At 35.2% G+C, this 15338-nt stretch overlaps 2 protein-coding genes across 3 annotated transcripts; both read right to left on the bottom strand.

Annotated features, from left to right (window-relative positions):
* Nucleotides 1-3911: 3911 nt before the first annotated feature.
* On the bottom strand, nucleotides 3912-5307 carry LOC107647875 (guanine nucleotide-binding protein subunit gamma 2). The gene is made up of 4 exons (XM_016351923.3): nucleotides 4948-5307; nucleotides 4706-4758; nucleotides 4219-4263; nucleotides 3912-4119 (listed from the first exon to the last, which is right to left on the bottom strand). The coding sequence occupies exons 1-4, from the start codon at nucleotides 5059-5061 to the stop codon at nucleotides 4035-4037; spliced, it is 297 nt and encodes a 98-aa protein (XP_016207409.1). The 5' UTR covers nucleotides 5062-5307; the 3' UTR covers nucleotides 3912-4034.
* A 1218-nt stretch (nucleotides 5308-6525) lies between these two features.
* LOC107645220 (Cyclophilin-like peptidyl-prolyl cis-trans isomerase family protein) lies at nucleotides 6526-11824 on the bottom strand. Of its 2 annotated transcripts, XM_088489587.1 has the most exons (15): nucleotides 11669-11792; nucleotides 11113-11138; nucleotides 10942-11026; nucleotides 10766-10820; nucleotides 10306-10394; nucleotides 10050-10074; nucleotides 9901-9939; nucleotides 9661-9778; nucleotides 9259-9419; nucleotides 8805-9147; nucleotides 8568-8701; nucleotides 8202-8421; nucleotides 7787-8065; nucleotides 7631-7711; nucleotides 6526-7307 (listed from the first exon to the last, which is right to left on the bottom strand). In XM_088489587.1, exons 3-15 carry the CDS (start codon nucleotides 11023-11025, stop codon nucleotides 6938-6940), a joined length of 1998 nt encoding a protein of 665 aa, XP_088345713.1. In that variant the 5' UTR covers nucleotide 11026; nucleotides 11113-11138; nucleotides 11669-11792; the 3' UTR covers nucleotides 6526-6937. The 2 variants fall into 2 exon arrangements, with proteins under 2 accessions (XP_088345713.1, XP_016204683.1); XM_016349197.3 differs by having other exon boundaries at nucleotides 10942-11138; nucleotides 11669-11824.
* Nucleotides 11825-15338: the final 3514 nt, after the last annotated feature.

Consider the following 15338-nt stretch of genomic DNA (forward strand, 5'->3'; position numbering starts at 1 on the left):
AAAAATAGAAGAGTGAAAAATAAGGCATTATTCTTAACTGAATTTGTTTTTACTTGTAGCAATGAATTTTAAATTGTTGGAATCTAAGGTGTTACTAATAATTGAATCATTTCTAAAAGCTTGTGAAATTCTTGAGTAAATATATATAATAGTAGTGTAATATATTATTATTGTAGCAATGAGATGATTGGAGCAGAAAGAGATATAGGAATGCTGAATCAATTATGAAAGGGAAAAGGGAAAAGGGAAATGGGATTCTGATTCCTCTATCTAGGGTTCAGTAGTTGGACCACTTTGAAGACTGTTATTCCTCTCCCCAATTCACATGGATACTTTGTTTCTTTCATTTTATTATAAACAATAATAATCATAACTCCATTCTGCAAAATGTTCATTCGATTCCTCCGTTTTGTATTGATTTATTACCCCCATTCATTGCAACAATCTCTATTTATTCATTTTATCATTACTTATTAGCTTTTATGTCTTTAGGTATCATCGTACGTAAAAACTTAGGTGCAGTCAATTTTATGTAAAGTTAATAACGAATAGTCGTTATATAAAAATTTAGTCAAATCAGTCAAATCATCTAACGACTCTCAATTATCAACTTTACGTGAAGTCGACTGCACCAGAGTTTCCACCTCATCATATTCATTAGTTACAGATTAATGTAAGAGACTAATATTTTTTATTAATATTTTGAGGCAATACTTTATTTTTATATTATTAAAATTTAAAATTTAAAATTTAATATTTAATATTTATGATTTAACATTAATTAAATGTTAACTGAAATAATAAATTTTGTTAGTTATATAATATTATTCTTTTCCTAATAAAAGGGAAAATTTCAAACAAAGTTACTATCATTATGAGTAGTTGGCATCTCTTTCATCTAGTTAATAAGAACATGTAATATTGTATGACTAAGCATATCATCTAATCCTAAAACATAATTAAATTTGTGATATTCAAAACAAAGAGAGAGAGAAATGAGAATGAGAACAGAGGCTCACTAACATTCACATGGCTTTGCCCAGTAAAAGGAAATAAAAGAACCAAAATATAATGATAACTTGTATGAAGCTAAGGAATGAAAAGATATATCTCTACGCATGCATGCACATGTTTTGTGGGAGAATAAATTAAAGTATTGTGTTTTTATCATATAGGATTTTGTTCTTATCAACACCACAATATATAAAAAATAAGAATTTGGATGGTCTAAATTTTAAATTTGTATTTTAGAGGATAAAGTATAATTTTTTATCTTTGAATAATTTTTCTCTCATATTTATTCTTGATCTCACCTATAAAATAAATTGTAAGATCACACTTTATTCTCTAAAATGAAATTCAAATTTTAGAGAATCCAAATCCAAAAAATAATACGATATATTCAAATTTTTTTATAAATTAATTAAGTCTAATCAAATTAAATAATAATACTTAGAATAATATTAATTATAATTAACTTTTATTATATTAAATTAATTTAATTAAACTTAATTAATAAAAAATTTTTAATATATAACATTATTCACATGAAAAATGAAAAAAAATAGTCTTATCATAAAATATGAATGATATCCAGTTCATAGCAATGCTATATAGGAAGTTACACACAATTTAATCAAGGGTATAAAAATAAATAATAGAAAAACAGCTCTATATTTTTCAATTTCTATAATTATCGTGTATTATAGGGTATAGATTAGTAGCTAGCTAGTAGAGTTGAAGATTAATTAGTGTTGTGTGTAGCTGTATATATAGCATTGACTAGGTATAAATTTCATTCCCTAGCTGAAATATAATTTCCAAAGGACTCATCATATAAATGAAATAAATAAAATGTGAATTAAACTTTGGTTATAAAGAATAGTTGTAGTCATGTGCTTCCATCAGCCATAACCAATAATTAATTAATAGCTGGCTGGAGCTGCTTGTTTGTTATTAGCACAACTTTACTTTACTAATTACTAGTTGTTGGCTCGGTCTTCCAAGCACTTGGTGGATAATTCTCCTTAATTAATTTAACTAGTATTAATTAAGCAAGACAACGGTACCTGATTTTACAATTTAATATGATAGTAGTACTAGTATTATTCAATATCATATAATAAAGAACAAGTTTTCTGTGAGTACTTTTTAAGGTAAATGTATTTTTAAATTTTTTTTGCTTTTGTCTTTTTAATTATTATCATTAGAATTTTTTTAACTAAATTCATATAATAGATATCTACTTCATATTCATGGTCATGTGGCCGAGTGGCTATTCATTGGAGGCTGTGAACATGGTTCATCCTATAATCACCATATATATTAAGGTTTAGTTTCCCATGATTAATTAATTCTTATTATTATAATAATTAAGCTTAAGTTAGTGGTTTGCTTTTAATTAATTTGGGATGCATAACAAGCTGACGTCAAATGAGGGATGCAATCGTCAGAATATGTTATATATGTTCCTGTAGTGAAATTGAGAGTTTAACTAATATATATTTTATTGGTATATGTAAAAATTATTATTCGTAAAATTTTAAGTTTTAATTTATAATAAGTACTTTAATTTTTTTTAAAAAATCAATAACCTTAACATATATTCCTAATTAATCTTAAAACAAAAAACACAGAAACTATAAACCGGATCAAGAGCGGATGGATTGGAAGCAGGGCACAGTAGTGTCAAAGAGGGGTCAAAGACCCCAAAAAGAATAACCAAATTGGGTTGGTCGAGTGGCTCACTCGTCCGCTTAAGCAAGTATCGGGGATTCGAATCCCGCCTTGTGCATGTAGCAACCCATTGGCCAACGGCAAACCCTTAAATGGAATTTAGATTCGCGACGAATTAGTCATTGACCTGTCGGGTTGAGGGATACTGTGGGAAACCAAAAAAAAAAAAAGACCCCAAAAGAGCAGCAAAGGATTATTAGTAATTAGTTAAAAAATACTACATGAAACGTTTCAACCATAAGATAATTGTTGCACTTAGCAACCATGGTTTCAAATGAAACATAATTTGGCTGATGTCTGTGTCCTCCCATTGTTTCTATCACAATTTACTAGCATTTTTTAATTTTTTTTACCAATAAATTACTACATCTATAAAGTAAGATTCAAACTCTCGACATTAGTTTAAGCGCAAATTAACCATTCTTTCTTTTTCTATTTTTGGTCATGAACCATTTATCTTTATCTACTACCTTTTCATTAATAAATCAATAATCAATCCTCCAAGCACTGCCCTCTCTTGGCAGTTTTTCTTCTATTTTTTTGGGTGGGCAGGAGGCCTTGTGTTTGAGCCCATTTAAGAGAAAAGAGCATAGCTAGATATACCCATAATCCATGGATGAAGATGAGGACATCCTTAATAAAAGATATTAACTTAGGTCGATCGAGTATTCATCTCGCTTGTCTGTTCAAACAAGAGTCGAGAATTCAAATTCTGCGTTGTGTATACAGTAACTTATTTGGTCTAATGTATCTGAATAAGCTGCATTGGATTCAAATACCCAAACATGGTCTAATGATATTTATCCTCGAAAAAGAAAAAAATGGAATGAATTGATTGTAAATTATTAAAAGATTTTATGATTTTCGCCTCCTCTAATCTAAAGAAGAACTTAATTGTTGGAAAAATGAAATTTTCATGACAATGACAAAACCATCTGATATTATTTGAGAATACAAATTTTTGTTAGACCCCAAAATTGATTTTTGTTACTTGAATCGTTATCAAAAAGAATCAAATGATTCTGTTGATATATTTGAGTAATTAACCATTTAATGTAATTTAGTATTTAAGATATTTTCACAGTGAGTCAAACTTTTAATTGTGCTGAAGCCATGAACAGAGGAAGAGAAAGGAAAAAGCATCTATTAAGAATGTGCTTATAACTATTATGTGGTCCTTTTTATGCAGTGTTTGTTCAGTTACATGCATAGTCTTTCTTAAACAATGAAACCAAGGATTTGTTCGTTAAAAAGAATAATTGTACTTGTACATATCCTCAATTACGCTCTAATTAAAGTCATAGAATCAAACATGTACATTCGTGTGGCTCCTGAGGACCTTCAAACCATCGATCCCATAACACGTTTACTGCTCCATGGATTCTGTTATCAAACACATCTAAATCATCATCATCATCATCATTATTATTATGCATCAAAACACAAATTGAAAGCATAAACAGAAGGATAATGGAAAATTACTCGGGAAGAAGTGGATCAGGCCTACTTTCCACGTTTTGCAGCAAACTGAAATTTAAGCCATATCAATATAAAACTTCGAGTGAATACCCCATTCGACCCCCTGACAATTATCTCGACAACGAGACCTCCAAAAAAAAAAATACCCAATCTGGTACTTGATCTTTTTTTTGGGACAATTATCTCGAAACGACAACGATGCCTCCAAGGAAAAAAAATTACTTAATCCGATCATTGATCTTTTTTTTGGGACAGATTAGCTCCTATGCAAAAAAAAAACCAACATTAACTTTTTTTTTTGGCACAGGGGCCTTGCTGTCCTTTCAAGCAGGAGTCGGGTTAAGTTTTTTTTGTCAGGACGATTTTGGATTTTTCTCTAAAACTTCTAATTGAGACAATAATTAGTTCATCATCACCAATTTCAACATTCTTCTTGTATTATATATCAGCAATTTCTGATTTCATCTTTGCCCAAAAAAAAAATGCTTACCCTATGCATATGATTGATACATTATCTGCTTTCTCAAGCTCTTCCAATTCTTCCTGCATAGTTCGAGAGAACAGAGGAAATGAATCTAAAGGACAAACGAGAACAGAGCAATTCAGAATTTGCAAAGAACTTTGCTTGCAACAAAATTAGATTTCACTTTCCAAGTAAGCAAATCAAAATTAACAACTTTTACCCATCCCCATTTCCAAAAAACAAAACTTTATAAGATAGAAAGGAAGAACCTGAAGGAATTTGATGTCTTGATCGAGGCGCTTGAGTTCTGCAAGAATCCTATGCTTCCCTGTTTTCTCAGACACAGTCGTCGTTTCAACCAACGACGCCGTTTCTGACGCCATGCACAGACACACTGCTTCAGATTATTGGGAGATATTCACCTCATTCAATACCTAAAATGCTATCAACACACTCAAATCGTCTATTCCATTCACCGCACTTCCTTTCTACTCTTCAAAAACACGTTTTCTTTTCTGTCCCCCTTTCCAATTTGCATTCCTCCAACTAAAAAAAGCAATCTCTTTCTTTTATCTATTTGGGATCTTTTTGTTCCCTTTTCGTATTTTCATGTTTTGGCTCTCATGGTATGGCATTTTATTATTTTTATATTTTTTAAATTTGGTCTTTTCAGACAAAATAAATATGAAATATAACAATAAATTGATTGATTTAAAATGGACTCTACCTGAATTTCTACCATCAATTTGTGTAATCCATAAAAGTTGAGTCCGAGTTGGAAAAATTATTGGGTATTTTCATAATCAAGTAGTTTTTAATAACTAATTCTCAAATTTATTTCTTATTATTAGTGAGTTAAAAGTTAAAACATAAAAACTTTTGATATTCAAAAGTTATTTGATAAGAGATACATCTTCTTCTTTTTTTTTTTTTTTTTTTTTTTTTTTTTTTTACCTTGGAGATAAAATGGATGTGAAAAGAATTAGAAAAGGGCACCTTTCGGTCGCAATGAACATCATAGTTTTTGGTTTGCGTTAACCCGGATCGATGCACTCAGTTGCAAAACATAAAAGATCAAAACATAAAACATATTGTTTGTGTTAAGTAGCTTTTCTTGTTGGACCCACATATAAAAAAGTAGAAAAAAAATCCTAAACAGCCCTAAACTTTATTTTTATGAGATTGATTAACTTTGTGTCAGTATTTTGTTTTTTTTATGGAACTAATCAGTTCCATAAAAATAAAGTTAAAAAGTTGGGTTATAAAAATAAAGTTAAGAAGTTGGGTTGGATATTTTTTTTTGTTAAAAGCCTCATAGTCCTTTCGAGATAATTGTGACTTTTGAGATAATTGTGAGAGGTCGAATTGGATATTCATTCTACAAAATATCTTGGACTGCCCAAACAAAAATTCTACACTAATGACTCAAACGATTGGGATATATAAAAGATCAAATCCAAAAGTGTTTCTTGATCAAAGAATAGTCTGCTATGAAAAGCTACTTACAAAGGCTTCTTTTAGCAGACACAACGAGGGTACAATGGATTAATTTCCTGTGAGGCACCCTAGCTTAAAGACTCCAATCTCCATTAGAAATTACGAGAAATTCTTTTATTTCTAATAAATTTAAAGCGTACACTTTAAATATCTAATATTTATATTTTTGGCATCATCTATATTCATTTTGCAAGATTTTTTTCCTATGGAAAATGGGTATATAGTCTTCACCTGAGCTAATGTGTGCTCATTATTCCATCTGAACTATAAATGAGAAACCGAATTGTATTGTTGATGATGATTATTTGTTTACTCTATTTTTTTCAGCAAAAGCATTGAAAATGGAAGAGTGAGGTAGAACACCAATGACTAAACATTTCACAACCAAAATGAGACACGTCAGAAACAAATGGAGAAATGTTATCATGTTCACAAATTATTCTCAAGAAAATAATGAGCACAACAATGCCAGCTTAAGATAATGTACAATTGGAACCAGTTTAAGAGGCGTCTCTTAAAAGTTTTGGCCCCAACAACCTACTTGAACTAAACGGCTTCAGGAGACTTGGTGACTTGGTTTAAAGTTAAATGGTAACACTTAAAATAGGCTCTACAGGTTTAACATCCTAATTCAACTAAGGACAAGCGGATGAATAAGCAGACAAAAATTATGGCCGCAATGCCCAACAACTGGATATTTTTATAGGATGTATAGCAATTTTAGCTCCTGTCAAGGCTTGGTATTTACTACTAGCACCATACCTACGTTGCCCCAGAATCAGGACTTGCATCTCCATAAGAAACTAACCCCTTTTGTCCAGACAGTGAGCTTGATCTAGACCTGCTTCGAGATGATGTCCTTTTATCATGTCGTCGTTTTGGTGGCGTCGCATCAGGTGATCTGGAACTAGAAGATCTGTTACTCCTGGATTTGGACCTTGACCTGCCTTTGTCCGGAGAGGGTAGATCATTACGAGGACCAAGTCGGGATTTCAATCTGTCACTTATTGGAGGCCTCCTGTCTTCAGGACTAGGACTACGTACTGGACTCTGGCTGCGACCATGGTCTCTAAAACGGCCACGCACTGGACTGCGAGAGATGCTCCTACTTCGACTTCTTCTATTTTGGTATCTAAAATAACAAGTATATGAATTAAGCTTAAGCACTATTGTTTTCCATTTTTGTGTACTAGATTCCATGAGAGAAACACTACTTGTTTATATTAAAATGCAATTACAGGAAAACATAAGAAAGGAGGACAAAGGTATAGTATAAGAGCACAATAACCATGAAATGCAGTTATAGTTCGAAGAAAAATTAGTTTAATGAAGCATCCATCATACCACAGCATGTGCATAGACAATTCCAGTTATATATGGTTAAGATCTCGTTATGTAACAAATAAAAGGTAACAAGGGATAACTACGTGACGGCAAATGAGAGGGAGGAAGCACCTTGGACGGTTCCCACCCCTTGGTGGGCTCCGGAAACGTCTTGGAGGGGAGCGCTCAGAATATCTTCTGTAGCTTGAGTTTCTAAAAATAACATAAAACTGAGAACAATATGCAACATGTTCCAAAGAATCTAGCTTAGCAAAATGATATAGGCACCTGTCAAAGTTCCTTCTAATATTTCTATCGCCATAACGATATGCACGGGGAGAACGTTCAGGAGATGGAGTACGATATCTGCGTGCAAAGGCATAGCGCTCTGTAAAGCCACGTCCTTTTTTTATACGCTTAGGCATACCATGTGGTGAAGGACTTTTCGAAAAGCCCTGAGTTTTGGATGCTGGTTCAGATGCTTTTTGACCAGGACTAGCCAATACATTGTGTCCCTGGTTTAGCTCCCCAGACTTCCCAGCAGGACCTCTTCCAGGACTTGCACCTCTGAAAGAAAAAAGGATATGACAAAAATAAGAAAAACTGGAGATGCATTCTTATAATAGGATGGAGTTGACATTTAAATTGTGCAAAATTTCAAAAGATTTCGAATGAGATAATATAAAAAGCCAAGAGGTGAAACCTATTCTGATCTGAATCATCTGAATAGGTCTGTTGCTTAGAAGGTTTACTAAGTTTGGCCCGAGTATCATGCCCATTATTCAGAAGTTCATCATTTTCCGGAGACAGTTCACCTTCTTCATGTGATTCCTTGTCCACAGTTCTTCTAGCCTTAGTATCCATCCCTTGTTCTGAAATAGTTTTACTTTTTATAGGGGGACTAGAAGATTGCTTTCCTGTGTCTGTACCAAGAGCAACAGTAGCTTAGACAGCAATATCTACATAACATTACTCATAAATGTCCTTTACTCCCCCCAGTTCGTGTTCAAAGAAAGGGGAAAGGTGAGAATATGAGGACATGTACAAAAGAATGATACACATAACATACCTAAATTCCTTTCTGGTTTATTGTCAGCAAGTGCTTTAGATCTAGAGCCACGACGATCAGCCTTTTCCTTGCCAGAACTACTGCCACTAGCACTAGAACTTTCACTTTCTGTATCACTTGAATCCTCTGAACTCCTGAAACAGGTAAGTAGTTCAATTAAAGCAGTTATCATGCAAATTCTTTGAGGGACAAACATAAGAGACCATGCTAAAGACTAGTTAAACCTCGAAACGATACCATTTGGACTTGTGTCTTGATCTTCTACTTCTAGCGTGCTGGCGCCTTCTATGCTTTTGTCCCTTTCTCCTCTTCTTCTCATGCTTGCGCTTATCCCCCTTCCTCTTCCGATGCTTTCCATAGCTAGAGGAACTTGAATCAGAATGGGATGGATCTGATTCAAAATCTGAATCTGATTCAGAATCTGAGGAATAACTGTCACTGCTACTACTATCACTATCTGATGTTGAGTATCTCTTCTTCCTTCTCTTAGTATCTTTTGAAGTTTTTTTCCTTCTACCCCTTGATCTTTTGGCAGAACCATCATCAGGAGATACAGATTTCCCTGATTTTCTCTTTTTCCCTAACATGAAAAAATATAAATATATAAACATTACAAAAAATTTATGAGTTGCAGCATATAGAAACAACCACGTTATAACATCTTCATCAATGTTTATTTTTTAACAAGTACCTTTGTCCTTCTCAACAGCATGCTGGACTTTTGTCTCTGAAACTTCACCACAATCAATAATTTTGACGGGCTGAACAGGTTTCCCATCAGAAGATCCCACCAGCTCAATTTTCTTCAGGATGTCCATTCCCATGACAACTTTCCCAAAAACAACGTGTTTACTATATGGTGTGAAGGTATTATTATTTAAAACCGCAGCATTTGACAAGGAAAATTAGAAACTATAACTTTTCAGAGCAAAATGAAAACATAAAAGAAGGCCACATAAAACAACAACAGTAGCAACAGAACTGGAAAACAGGCTTCTGTGCAAAATTCTAGGCAGATCAACAAGTAATCCAGATTTGGTGCACAAATAAGAACATATCAAACTTAAACAAAAAATATGGAAAGCTTCCATACCCATCAAGATGTGGTTGGCGCTTAAAGGTAATAAAGAACTGAGACCCATTTGTGTTAGCTCCACTATTAGCCATGGAAAGAACACCAGGTCCATCATGTGATAGTTTGAAATTTTCATCTGCAACAAAGAAGTATTTGCATGTAAAGAATATTAATAGATCATTAAACCAATCGACAATAAGTGATATTTCCTTTCAAATTTTGAATATTCATAAACTTCCTCTCAGATAGTAAATTTACCTGCAAATTTTCCTCCATATATACTTTCCCCACCAGTGCCTGTCATCAGTCAATGGTTGCTTTTAGAAATCTTGGTAAAGGATAAAGAAGTCAAAAAGCTGTCTACAAGATCCAATGAGAGGGGCAAACCATAAAAATAAAAAGCATACCATTGCCCCTTGAAAAATCACCACCCTGTCAAGAAAAAACGGGTGAATTATCCGATATTGAAATGAGAAAATAACGGAACACTCATGTGCACACCAAAAATGATGCAAAGGCCAAAGGCAATGTCAATGCTGTCACCTCACAGCCACAAAATTAACTCATAAACTATACAACTCCAAGATGACAAGTTATCTACTCAAGTACTCCATAATTAGCTTATAACAATCATGAACAGAATAACCATGAAGGGCAACTTACTTGAGCCATAAAACCTTTAATTATTCGATGAAAACTTGTCCCTTTATAATGCAAAGGTTTCGCAGTGGATGCCCCAATGCCCTTCTCCCCTACAAACAGAAGACAGAACATCTACAATAATAGCCTGAAAGATACATGTTAAATTTTTTTCCCCTTTTCAGAAAGGGTTACCTTATAAATCCATTTAGTAGAAGTTAAGATCATGCATCATTCAACTAATAAAAGATTGCAAAATTATAACAATGCCTAGTCCATATTCATACAAACATTTTAAATTCTGGACCTTTACCATAAGTGTCTACCTAACCACTGAACCAAAACTCCTTGGTCAACAACAAGAAGCTCGACGGTTTAACATTAGAAAATTCTCATACGAATTATGTTTTCTCCAAGCAGGACCAAACAAATAAAGAACAGATAGAATTGTAAAAGGATATGTATTTGAATAATATAAAGATACCTGTACAGAGTGCCCGAAAATTCTCAGCTGTCTTGGGAACAACACCAGCAAAAAGCTGCACAATTTTAAGAGCATAAACCTCATACAAGCCCATGATGCCAAGTATTTCAACTATATATAAATATCAGACAGAATGCAAACAAGAAAATTTTCTGTTTCAACTCAATAGTCAATACCTGTATTACAATTCTTTCCACAGGGTCCCCACCAATTGAGACATCAAAAAACACCCGAGGATCCTTTTCCAAACCCATCACCATGCTAAAAGTACAAGTCCGGATCACGTTAGAGTAAGACAACAATCACAACTCAGAAGAAACGTTCCAAAGAGGTGTGTCACAACTCACAAAAGTCACTCCCTGCTCATGTTGTTCTGTTGAAAAGAAACAAGGTGCTATTGTTACGCATCAAAGACAAACAACTCTCAAATATCAAATTAGAAATTATGGTCGGAGGAAATAACTCGAGCCTATTCAACAAGTGCACAACCAGCGTCCCTACCCCAAAACATCAATTTCTTTTCTTTCTTAAGAATCGTCGTTACATATGATCGAACAATGATACAGTCAGTGATAAATGGTGCTAGCAAATCTTCTAAAAAAATTTCAGCAAAAACGCAACAAATCCTGAGGCTTAAACCCTAAACCCTAACATGAAATGTCCATTCAATGTGCGGTGAAAGTAAAGTTCTTCAATAACCATTAAATCATACAAAAGGTAGCGGAATGCAGGTAGCAATGCGATCAAAAAAAAAAACCTAGATCGAAGCATTAATTGGAAAGAGCATTTAGAATCTCAAGTATCCAAAGAGATAGCTCTGTGTTCTAGAAAAGTGAGCTTCATATTCCTGCTTCAATGAGTTAGGGCATGCACAGAGAAAGAGAAAGAGAGAGGAGAGCTAACCAGCGTGAAGGAATCAGGAATGGAGACAAGTACAGTCTCTGCTCAGTAGCACAAGAAAAGGAGATTCTCTCTTTCGCATTTGAGCTGAGCTGCTTTCACTGTAAATTAGGGACAAACTTCGAAGAAGAAACCACAAACTACAAAGCAACATGCTCCATGTATTGTCGAAATGGAACCCAAACTAAAGGCCCAAAATAAATGGAACCTTGGCCCAAACTAAACAAATCCAGGCCCAGTTAATGTGTGACAATAAAACAGAACGGGTCCAGTTAAAAAAAATGGTAAACGTTTGTGACAAATGATTTCGCACTATCGAATCACTAACCAAGGGCTCTTAGCCCCGTTGTAATTAAAAAAAAAAAAAAACAAATCATTCATCATGTATTTTTTTTTTTAAGTTAGGAGTGATTATACTATTTGAACTATAACTCGTTAGTTATTTATATTTTATGTTTATGTAGCATTTTCTTATGAGATTATATATATGAAAATAGCAGAGAAAGAGTACGTACTCAAGGAGAATGAGAGAAGGAGAGAGCGGCGGCGAGCGGTTGAGGGTGAAACACGGTGAGGAAGATGGCCATGCCATGGGAAGAGATAAGGGGGAGAGCGTGGGTGGGTGTGTATCCGGTGTTAAGGAGGATTCTTCTCAAGAGGGGTTAGAAAAGTCATCCAAGGTCTCTTTTAGAGATAAAGTCATTGGTGCAGAAAAGTCTAAGGCCTTTGCATTAGTAGGGTCTTTATGTGGGGATGGTATCACGACGGTGACAGGTAAGCAGGGTGATTCTCGTCCACCAAGTGTAAGTTTTACCAAGGAGGCAAAGAGCTGTCTAGCTGAATTATAAGGAAGACATCATGATCAAGGTGCTGGATAAGCATTATGGCTACGCGGCTCTCATGCATAAGCTTCGGATAGTATGGCGCATCAAAGGAGGGTTTGATTTGTTGGATGTGGGGTTTGGATATTTTTTGGTTAAATTTGATATTGCTGCGAATCGTGAGAAAGTCATTCTTGGTGGCCCGTGGTTGATAGACGGTCACTATGTTGCAGTAAAGCCATGGGATGTGGATTTTAGGCCATGCGAAAAATCATTTGGATCAACGCTGGTATGGATTCGAGTCTCGGAACTTCCAATTTGGTGCTACCAGGAACAAGCAATGCTGCGAATTGCTTCTGCAATAGGGATTCCGGTGAAAGTAGATTTGGCTACTAAGCTTGCAGAAAGAGGAAAATATGCCCGAGCTTGTGTTCAAATTAATCTTGAGTTGCCTGTAATCAAACATATTATAGTGGAGGGTGTGACTTATGAAGTGGAGTACGAGAGTTTACAGTTGATTTGTGCTACTTGTGCACGGTATGGGCATGATAAATCGTTGTGCATGGAGAAGGAGTCCTTGGAAGGAAACGGAAATTTCTTTGGTGATGAAAAAAATAATGAAGCCCCGACATTAGTGCCACACAACAATCATGAGATTCAACAAGAGGCTGAATCAGAAGCTCGTGATTTGGGTGAGAATCCTCGTAATTTGGGTGAGAAATTAGGAGTTGTTAAAGGGAAGGATGTAGTTACGGAATCATTGGCTCCTCACGTGCCTGATGGTCATGTTAATGAGGCATGCATGGATGATGGAGAGGGCTGGCAATAAGTGCTGCGTAAGGGAAAATTCACAATGGGCCAGTCATCAGGTTTGAAGGACCAAGATGGAAAGCAGCACAAGTTTGGTTCGAGAAGGGTTCCAAGACCCAATTTGCATGGTGATGGAGGCAAATCAATTGGCATTAGGATGGGGAAGCGAGAAAAACATGAAATTGCGCCATCTCCATCGCGCAGAACTCCTGCACGTCGTGGAATTTCTCTACGGAAGCGTCCTCGGCCTTCCTCCTTGCAAAACTCGCCAGTTGATAAAAATGGTGGCACAACGGAGGAAACCTTAGTAGATGGAAGCATGGCAGGTGCAGTGTCAGGAGGTCCAAAGGTGGCAATTATTGAGGATCAGAGTGTGCCAGTACCGCAGGACAAACCACCTATTGAGGTTGGTGATTCTGTTTAGAGTTTATGTTCTTATTTATTCTGTCCCTATTATTTATGGATAGTTTAAATATGATTGTTTGGAATATTAGGGGTGCTTCTAATAAGTTAGCCCGGGTGCATTGTAAGGAACTTGTTAGGAAATTTAGACATATTTTCTTTATTGTGGTTGAAACTCACTCCCCTTTTCAGCATTTAAAATTATTTTGGAAAATGTTGGGATATCACTCTGTTGGTATAGTAGAAGCAGAGGGACATAAGGGAGGTATTTTGTTTCTATCCTCTATGAAGGGTGTTTGTTGTAAGTTCATTGATGCTTTTGATCAAGGTGTTACTGTTGAGGTTCACTTTGATAATTTAATTTGGAGGTGTAGTGGTATTTATGGCAGTCCTCAATTTAATAAAAGGGTTCTCCTTTGGGATTATCTTGTTGCACAATCCATGGTTTTTCAAGGACCTTGGATTGTTCTTGGTGATTTTAATGAAGTCAAATTTTCTCATGAATCTAAGGGCTGTCAATTTTTTCATCAAAGAGCCGACATGTTTGCTACTTCATTAGGGGATAGTGGTTTGTTTGATTTGAAGACTATTGGGAGGCGGTTTTCTTGGTACAGGAGGGTGAAAAATTATGTTGACGTGGCAAAAAATCTTGATCGAGTATGTATAAATAGTAGTTGGTTATCTATCTTTCCAGAGGCTTATGCAGAAGTTTTAAATAGGCTTCAGTCTGATCATTGCCCTATTTTGGTGCGTTGTAAAGGTCGTTCTCAGCCTAAAGGGAATCGACCTTTCCGATTTGTTGCTGCTTGGGCTACTCATCCTGGGTATAGGGATATTGTGAACCAATCATGGTGGTCTGGTAATAGAGGAATTCATGGCAAGCTTTCGGAAGTACAGAAGAATTCACTAGAGTTTAACTCGAAGGTATTTGGTAACATTTTTGTTAAGAAATGTGAATTAGAGCAGCAGATTAATTATTTACAAAAGCGTTTGGAAGTGGTGGATAGTATTTATTTGCGTCAGAAAGAGCAACAGTTGCTTGATGATTATAATAATACTCTAGTGCAAGAAGAGCTCCTATGGTTCCAAAAGTCCAGAGAGCAGTGGGTAAGGTTTGGGGATAGGAATACAAGATTCTTTCATATTCAAACTCTTGCGCGAAGGAAGCATAATAAGATTCATGGCCTTTTTCTCAAGGATGGAGTGTGGGAAATTGATCCAGAGGTTCTGAGTCAAGAAGCAGAGTCTTTCTATAAAAGCTTATTCTGTCATTTGGATGATGTTGATTTGGGTTGCCTTGGTGATGTGCCTCTTCCTTCTCTGAATGAGGAAGCTTGCAATAACCTTACGACACCAATTACTATGGAGGAAGTCAAAGCAGCTGTTTTTCACATGAACTCTTTTAAAGCTCCGGGTCCTGATGGGTTTCAAGCTTTCTTCTTCAAAGAATATTGGGAGATAATTGGTCTTGATGTTTGGAAGATGGTTAAGCAGGCATTCTCCGGTGTTCCTCTTGATCCGAGAATGTTGGAGACTTTACTGGTTCTCATTCCAAAGGTTGAATCACCGGTATCTATGAAAGATTTCAGGCCGATTAGTCTCTGCAATGTAGTTTACAAGATCATCACGAAGGTCCTTGT

The sequence above is a fragment of the Arachis ipaensis genome, chromosome B6 (assembly GCF_059453495.1).
Source record: "Arachis ipaensis isolate K30076 ecotype BB chromosome B6, ASM5945349v1, whole genome shotgun sequence".
Classification (NCBI taxonomy): Eukaryota; Viridiplantae; Streptophyta; class Magnoliopsida; order Fabales; family Fabaceae; genus Arachis; species Arachis ipaensis.

What these genes read in the sequence shown, in the direction of transcription:
- LOC107647875 (XM_016351923.3), bottom strand. Translation starts at nt 5,061, where the DNA reads ATGGCGTCAGAAACGGCGTCGTTGGTTGAAACGACGACTGTGTCTGAG. An exon ending in GTATCAATCATATGCATAGG is followed by an intron (nt 4,264 to 4,705) that starts GTAAGCATTTTT and finishes CTTAAATTTCAG; the next exon opens with TTTGCTGCAAAACGTGGAAA. An exon ending in CCTGATCCACTTCTTCCCGA is followed by an intron (nt 4,120 to 4,218) that starts GTAATTTTCCAT and finishes GTTTGATAACAG; the next exon opens with AATCCATGGAGCAGTAAACG.
- LOC107645220 (XM_016349197.3), bottom strand. Translation starts at nt 11,025, where the DNA reads ATGGTGATGGGTTTGGAAAAGGATCCTCGGGTGTTTTTTGATGTCTCA. An exon ending in TTAAAGGTTTTATGGCTCAA is followed by an intron (nt 10,075 to 10,305) that starts GTAAGTTGCCCT and finishes TTTTCTTGACAG; the next exon opens with GGTGGTGATTTTTCAAGGGG. An exon ending in ATTAGAAGGAACTTTGACAG is followed by an intron (nt 7,712 to 7,786) that starts GTGCCTATATCA and finishes TGTTATTTTTAG; the next exon opens with AAACTCAAGCTACAGAAGAT.